This window comes from Carlito syrichta, unplaced genomic scaffold (genome assembly GCF_000164805.1).
Source record: "Carlito syrichta isolate Samal-C Ts95f unplaced genomic scaffold, Tarsius_syrichta-2.0.1 Scaffold314836, whole genome shotgun sequence".
NCBI lineage: Eukaryota > Metazoa > Chordata > Mammalia > Primates > Tarsiidae > Carlito > Carlito syrichta.
This window is the reverse complement of record NW_007258932.1, coordinates 67873-76283: the sequence shown is the minus strand read 5'-3', so window position 1 is coordinate 76283 and position 8411 is coordinate 67873. Positions and strand designations below refer to the sequence as shown.

Here is an 8411-nt window from a genome sequence, read left to right as displayed (position 1 = left end):
CTTGAACTCCGGGCCCTCTCCTTGTCAGAGCCCCACTTCCTATAGCAGTCCCCTCCCCTCCCCTTATCTCGACTCCCCCTTTCCCCAGCCGCCCACCCTTCCCCTCCCCCTCCCCTAGAGCCACAGACTTCCTGTTGAGATCTCAGAGGCCTGCCACAAAAATAAAAAAAGAGGGAGCCTTGCCTCCTAGTCCCACCTCCCCTGCGTGCGCAGATCTAAGTGGGAAGGGGTCAGACTCAGACCTACCGTTCCTGGGAAGGGAAAGGATGGGGACAGAAGAGGAGACAGCCCCCCCATGTGTCTGTACCCCCGGACTGGCTAGGAAGCCACAGGGGAAGGAAATGGTTAGAGCCGCTTCTCAGCTGGCCCAGTGCCAGCCCCTGGTCGGGAGATTGGAGGAGGCAGACACAGACCCAGCCGGGAGGTGCACAGTTCCAGCCTAGCACCTCTGCCCTCTCTGTCCCCCTCAGACTCAGTCTACCCTTCCTGTCCACCCAGGTTCACCATAAGCCTTTCTCCCCCCCCATCTGTAGCTCTGCCTTGTGCTAGTTTGCCCCCATTTCTTATCTCAGTGCCTGCACTGATCTAACGCCCCATCTTCCTGTGAGAGACAGCTCTGCCCCTACCCCTACCTAGGGCACCCCTCCTGCTCTGCCATCCACAAGAGACCCGTCTCTAAAGCATAAACAAGCAACAGCCTTGTTTGCCCAGCCAGGGAGACACTGCTTCCCAGTACCCTTCTTGGCCACTTAGGTAGTCCTAATCTTCCCACCCCCCCTTCCCCAACCACATTTCCCCCCTTCAAGCTTTCAGCCCTTCCCTTCTACCCCTACCCACACAGTCTCAGGGTATTACACACCCAGGAGCATAGTAACCCAGCCCCAAACACAGACTCAGAACCCAATCACACACTTTCTGATGTGAACAGAACTCGGTACCCCACCCCCACCTCAATCCTATATTGAAACCATAACCCTCAATGTGATAGTATTTGGAGATGGGAGGTAATTAGACTTAAATGAGGTCTGAAGTGTGGACTCCTCATGATGGAATTAGTGCCCTTACAAGAAGAAACTCCAGAGAGTTTGTTCCTCAGTCTCTGTCTCTCTCCACCATGTGAGTACACAGCCAGCAGGCGGCCAGTCTGCAAGGCAGGAATAGCGCCTAACCAGGGAACCAAATCAACCAACACTCTGACCTCCCAGCCTCCAAAATTATGAGAATAGATTCCCGTTGCTTAAGCCACCAACCTGTGGTATTTAGTTATGGCAGCCTGAACTGGCTAATACCCTTCTCACATGTTTGCATGCACAATAATTCCTTCTGCCTATACACAGCATGAATTCCCACAAGCACATACTTCCTCCTAACCCAGGGACACAAATCCTCTTCATCTATATGTCAATAAACAGACACAGACATCATCAGACATGCACATACACAGGAGTCCTATGTGCGCAAACTCAGTCACACATGAGACAGAGGAGTGTATCCAGAAAATCCCACCTGTGCCCACACAATCACACACATGTGTCGGGGCTGCACACACACACATCCGTATGGCTCCAAGGCCATGCACCATCTTTACCAGTTGCTTGCACCATGCACAGCTGGGGTGTGAGAGGATGCACTTCTGGCAGGAGGGGACTGGCTGGCAGGACCCCGGCAGGAACAGGTCAGGATCAGTGGCTTCCCCTGGGGGTGGGATCTCAGGGTCCAACTCTCTCTCACCTCTGCTCAGGGCCAGCAGGAAAACAAAGACTGACAAAGCCACCATGGCCTGTAATAGAATATAAAGGGGGACACGTGGGAGGACCCTCAAGCTCTGAGTCCTCTAAACTTAGCTTGTGGTTGTCACTCCCAAAACTCTGCCCTGACTTTCTCTTCCCTCGTTGTTTCACTTCCTCTGTGGATTGAGCAGTGTCTTCAAAATGGTGGGAAGAGGCCAGTGTCAGGCTAGGGTAGGGGCCTTGGGGAAGACCTGCCCCCACTGTGTGCAGACTTCACATGACTAGGGTGGGCAAAATGGAAGGGTCTGGGGACCACGCCTGAAGGCACTGAGGTCTACACACAGGTCTGTTCACCAAGACTCCAAACTGTACTGAGGCAGAACCAACCAGAAATGGCCTGGATTCTGGTCCTGCCAGTTACTCGCTGGCTGTGTGGCAAGTCAGACTTTCTCCCTGGGACTTAGTGTCCGTATCTGTAAAGTGAGGGCGTTGAATAAATGATCTGACCGCCCTTGCAGCTTCTACAGTCTTGGATTGTAAATGAGGGAAGGGGATCAGTGGGTGAAAATGAGAGAAAGAAAGCTGGAGCAGATGAGGGAGTGTGTGAAAGACTCAGGGAAACCAGGCTCGGTGGCTCAGCCTGTAATCCCGCGCTTTGGGAGGCTGAGGTGAGTGGATTGCCTGAGCCTGCGGGTTCGAGACCCGCCTGGGCAACCTGGCGAGACCTCATCTCTACAATAAATCACAAAAATCAGCCGGGCGTAGTAGCGCGCGCCTGTAGTTCCAGCTACTTGGAAGGTTGAGGCGGAAGGATCGCCGGAGCCCAGCAGGTCGAGGCTGCAGTGACCAGGAGTGGCCACCGTACTCCAGTCTGGGCAACAGAATGAGACTCCAACTCAAACAACAACAAAAAAAAGACCCAGGGAAGGGCAGTTCTACTTGGTTGGCCTGGTAGGCAGAAGAATGAAGATTAGACTGCAAGAAGAATTCTTTACAGATTGGATAAGGGAGGAAGGAAGGCCAGCTTTGGTAAAAATTTTATCTTTCCTGTACTTTGCACAAAGAAGAATCTAGATTGAAGGAAGAGCCTGGAGGTAGGATAATTCTTAGAAAGACCTCTAGAACGACCCCAAAAACCTGATTTTTAAAAACATCTGTGCCAGACATAGTGGCTCATGTCTGTAATCCAGCACTTTGGGAGGCAGAGGCAAGAAGAGAATTGGCTGAGCCCAGGAGTTTGAGACCAACCTAGGCAACATAGTGAGACTTTGCCTCTACAAAATAATTTTAAAATTAGACAGACATGGTGACACATGCCTGTAGTTCCAGCTACTCAGGAGGCTGAGGCAGAAGGATCACCTGAGCTTGGGAGGTTGAGGCTGCAGTGAGCCATGATCATGGCACTGCACTCCAACCTGGGCAAGGGAGTGAGACTTCAACTCAAAAAAAAAAAAAAAAAAAAGAACTCATGATTCAATAATAAAAGGATAACCTAATTTTTTTTTTTTTTTGAGTTGGAGTCTCACTCTGTCGCCCAGACTGGAGTGCAGTGGCCACTTCCGGCCACCACAGCCTCGACCTGCTGGGCTCCGGCGATCCTTCCACCTCAGCCTTCCGAGTAGCTGGAACTACAGGTGCGCGCTACCACGCCTGGCTGATTTTTAATTTATTGTAGACATGAGGTCTCACCAAGTTGCCCAGGCAGGTCCCGAACCCGCGGGCTCAAGCAATTCACTCACCTCGGCCTCCCAAAGCGAGGGATTACAGACTGAGCCACCGAGCCCAGCTAATTTTTTAAATGAGTAAAGGTTTTACTGTTGTTTTTTTTTTTTTTCAAAGAAGATAGACAAATGGCCAACTAGCACATAAACAATGCTCAACATCATTAGTCATCAGGAAAATGCAAATCAAAACCAAAAGGAGATATCACTTCACATCCACCAGAATAGTTGCAATAAAAAAAAGAAAGAAAAATAACAAGTATGTTTTTGTTTTTGAGTCAGAGTCTCACTCTGTTGCCCAGGCTAGTGTGTGGCTCACGGCCAGCGCAGCCTCCACCTGCTGGGTTCAGATGATCCTTTCGCCTCAACCTCCTGAGGCAAGCATCACCACACCCAGCTAATTTTTTGATTTATTGTAGAGACAAGTTCTTGCCAAGTTGCCGGCTGGTTTTGAACCTCTGGGCTCAAGCAATCCTCTCTCCTCTGTCTCCCAAAGTAGTGAGATTACAGGCATGAACCACTACACCTGGCTTGAAAAATAACAAGTATTAATAAAGATGTTGAGAAATTGGATCCTTATATGAGGGGAACCCAAAATAAAACGAGAATTATCTTTGGTGAGGTGGGGAGCTTGTAGTACAGACTTCCCCCACTAGATAAGTGTTCCAGGAGCAGATCCCCATCTCTATAACTACCAGCTAGCTTTGTTGTGAGAGGCCACATTCGTTCCGCTTCAGTGGATTTTTTCCTGGAGATTCTTTCAACACATTTGCCTGTTTCATGATGGATTATGTATGAGTGCATCTGCCTACACTGCGCTGAGTGTTAGCAGTTATCCCGGTGCCCTACCCTCCCTGTGCACCCAAGACCAACTCACCCCAAGTGACTTTTTTGGGTTTTCCTGGATGAAAAAATTCCTCAAAGAAAACATTTTGCCGATGTGGAAGAGGTGAAACAAAAAACAGCAGAAGCGCTAAAAGGCATCAAAATTGACAAGTTTAGAAACTGTTTTGAGCAGTGGAAAAAGTGTCTTGATAGGTGTATTGCATCAAACAGGGAATACTCTGAAGATGACTGGAGTTTTATTTGTTTGTTTGTTTTGAGTCGGAGTCTCACTTTGTCGCCCAAGTTGGAATGCAGTGGCACACTCGTGGTCACTGCAGCCTCGACCTGCTGAGCTCGGACAATCCTTCCACCTCTGTCTTCCAAGTAGCTAGAACTACAGGCCCAGGCCACCATGCCCCGCTAATTTTTGATTTATTGTAGGGATGAGGTCTTGCCAAGTTGCCCAGGCTTGACTCAAACCCTTGGACTCAGGCAATTCCCTCACCTCCACCTCCCAAAGTGCTGGGATCACAGGCATGAGCCACTGCGCCCGGCCTGAAGTTTAAACATGTAAGAATAATTACACAATTTTTTTATAAATAAATTTCGGGGTTTTTTCTTTTTGTTCCCCTCATACACCATTGGGGTGGGAGGTAAAATGGTGCAACCACTGTGGAAAATAGTCCAGTTCCTCCATAAATGAAACAGAATTGCCCTATGACCTGACAATTCCACTCCTAGGTATATACCCAAAAGAATTGAAACAGGTGTTCAAGCAAAAACTTGTACATAAAATGTTCATAGCAGCACTATTCAAAATAGCTAAAAAGTGGGAAAAACTCAAATGTCCACCAACTGATGGATGGATAAAGACAATGTGGTATATCCATATAGTGGAAAGTTATTTGACCTAAAAAGCAATGAAGTAGCCAGGCATGGTGATACATGCCTGTAATCCCAGCACCTTGCAAGGCTGAGGTGGAGGGGATCACTTGAGCCCAGGAGTTTGAGGTTACAGTGAACTATGATCCTGCCACTGCACTGCAACCTAGGTAAGATACTGTCTCTTAAAAAAGAAAGGGCCAGAGCTGGCTCAGTGGCTCAGCCTGTAATCCTGCGCCTTGGGAGGCTGAGGTGAGTGGATTGCCTGAGCCCACAGGTTCGAGACCAGCCTGGGAAACTTGGCGAGACCTCATCTCTACAATAAATCAAAAATCAGCCAGGCGTGGTAGCGCATGCCTGTAATTCCGGCTACTCGGAAGGCTGAGGCGGAAGGATCACCGGAGCCCACCAGGTCGAGGCTGTGGTGGCCAGGAGCGGCCACTGCACTCCAGTCTAGGGAACAGAGTGAGACTCTAACTCAAAAAAAAAAAAAAAAAAATTGAAAGGGCCAGGCAACCCTTTTGGGTCCCCTCCCACTGTGGGAACTTTTCTGTTCTCTCAATAAATGCTGCTTTCTCACTTAAAAAAAAAAGAAAGAAAGAACGAAAGAAAGGGCTGGGTGTGGTGGCTCATTCCTATAATCTCAGCACTTTGGAGGTCGAGGTGAGGGAATTGCCTGTCTCCACGGGTTCAGAACCCGTCTGGGCAACTTGGCGAGATCTCGTCTCTACAATAAATTTAAAAAAAATTAGTCGGGCATGGTGGCACATGCCTGTAGTTCCAGCTACTTGAAAGGCTGAGGTGGATGGATTACTTGAGCCCAGCAGGTTGAGGCTGTGGTGGCTGGGAACGTGCCACTCCACTCTACCCTGGGTACAGGGTGAGAGACTCCTACTCAAAAAAAAAAAAAAAAGCTGTGAAATACTGATACATACATGCTAGAACATGGATGAACCTTGAACACATTATGCTAAGTGGACAAAACCAGTCATGAAAGGCCACATATTATATGATTCAATTTATATCACATTTCCAAACTAGACAAATCTATAGCGACAGAAAGTAAATTAATGATTACCAAGGGAGAAGGGAGAATGAGGAGTGATGGCTCAATGGGCAGTTTCTTTTGGGGGTGATGAAATTCTGGAATTAGTGAATGTATTTTTTTTTTTTTGAGTTGGAGTCTCACTCCATCACTCAGACTGGAGTGCACTGCAGCCTCACCCTGCTGGACTCCAGCAATCCTTCTGCCTCAGTCTTCCAAGTAGCCAGAACTACAGGCGCACGCCACCATGCCCGGTTAATTTTTTATTTATTGTAGAGACGAGGTCTCGCCAAGTTGCCCGGGCGGGTCTCTAAACCACAGGCCCAGGTAATCCACACGCCTCAGCCTGCCAAAGTGCTGGGATTACAGGCTGAGCCACCAAGCCCGGCCAGTGAATGTATTTTTTTATTTTTATTTTTTTAGTTGGAGTCTTACTCCATCACCCAGACCAGTCTGCCGCTCCCGGCCACGGCAGCCTCGACCTGCTGGGCTCCTGCAATCCTTCCGCCTCAGCCTTCCAAGTAGCCGGAACCACAGGCACGTACTACCACACCCGGCTGATTTTTGATTTATTGTAGAGATGAGGTCTCGCCAAGTTGCCTAGGTGGGTCTCGAACTCGCGGACTCAGGCAATCCACTCACCTCAGCCTCCCAAAGGCGCAGGATTACAGGCTGAGCCACCGAGCCTGGCTGTGAATGTATTTATTTATTTATTTATTTACTTATTTTTATTTTTTATTTTTTTGAGTTGGATTCTCACTCTGGCACCAAGACTGGAGTGCAGTGGCCACTCCTGGCCACCGCAGCCTCGACCTGCTGGGCTCCGGCGATCCTTCCACCTCAGCCTTCCAAGTAGCCAGAACTACAGGCATGCGCTACCATGCCCGGCTGATTTTTTTATTTATTTATTGTAGAGATGAGTTCTTGCTGCCCAGGCAGGTCTCGAACCCGCGGGCTCAGGCAATCCACTCACCTCAGCCTCCCAAAGGCGCAGGATTACAGGCTGAGTCACCGAGCCTGGCGTGAATGTATTTAATACCACTGAATTATACACATAAAAATGGTTAAAGTGTCAGGCACGGTAGCTCAATCCAGTAATCCCAGCTCTTTGGGAAGCCCAGAAGAGAGGACTGCCTGAGCTCAGAGGTTCAAGACCAGCTTGGGCAACTTGGCAAGATCTCATCTCTACAGTAAATAAAAAAATTAGCCAGGCATGGTGGCACATGCCTGTAGCTCCCGCTTCTTGGAAGGCTGAGTTAGAAGGATCGCCTGAGCTCTGCAGGTCGAGGCTGCAGAGGCCATGAGTGTGCCACTGCACTCCAGCCTGGGCGACATAGTAAGACTCTGACTTTAAAAAAAAAAAGGTCACTTTGGGAGGCTGAGGTGAGTGGATTGTCTGAGCTCGCGGGTTCGAGACCCACCTGAGCAACTTGGTGAGACCTCATCTCTACAATAAATTTAAAAAATCAGCCGGGCGTGGTAGCGCACACCTGTGGTTCCGCCTACTTGGAAGGCTGGGGCGGAAGGATTGCCCGAGCTCAGCAGATTGAGGCTGCAGTGGCCGGGAGCAACCATTGCACTCCAGTCTGGGTGACAGAGTGAGACTCCGACTCAAAAAAAAAAAATCAATAAATTAAATAAGATAGTGAGAAATCTCCTACTCCATACTTCATATACCCCAGTTTCCACACCTATGCTATATAAATATCATTTATTATCTTTCTTTTTTGAGTAGGAGTCTTACTCTGTCACCCAGGCTGGAGTGCAACTGCACACTCATGACCACGCAGCCTCAACCTGCTGGGCTCAGGCAATCCTTCTGCCTCAGTCTTCCAATTAGCTGGAAATACAGGCATGTGCCACCACGCCCAGCTAATTTTTCTTGATTTATTGTAGAGACAAGGTCTCACCAAGTTGCCCAAGCTGGTCTTGAACCCGTGGACTCAGGCAATCCTCTCACCTCAGCTTCCCAAAGTGCTGGGATTACAGGCATGAACCACCACACCTGGCTATCTTTGTTGTTTATCATCTTTGATGTTTGTTTGATGCATGCACAAACTAATATAAATATACTTTTCAGGCTGGGTGCAGTGGCAACTTGGTGAGACCTCATCTCTACAATAAATAAAAAAATCAGCCGGGTGTGGTAGCGCATGCCTGTAATTCAGGCTACTTGGAAGGCTGAGACGGAAGGATCGCCGGAGCCCA

At 48.9% G+C, this 8411-nt stretch overlaps 1 protein-coding gene across 1 annotated transcript in view; it reads right to left on the bottom strand.

Annotated features, from left to right (window-relative positions):
- The window catches only part of ITGB7 (integrin subunit beta 7), a 14191-nt gene extending 12414 nt beyond the window's left edge, over positions 1 to 1777 (bottom strand). The window contains exon 1 of the mRNA XM_021705932.1: positions 1554 to 1777. Coding sequence (XP_021561607.1) covers positions 1554 to 1777 — 224 coding nt within the window. The remainder of the gene's footprint in view (positions 1 to 1553) is intronic.
- Between the last annotated feature and the right edge of the window lie 6634 nt (positions 1778 to 8411).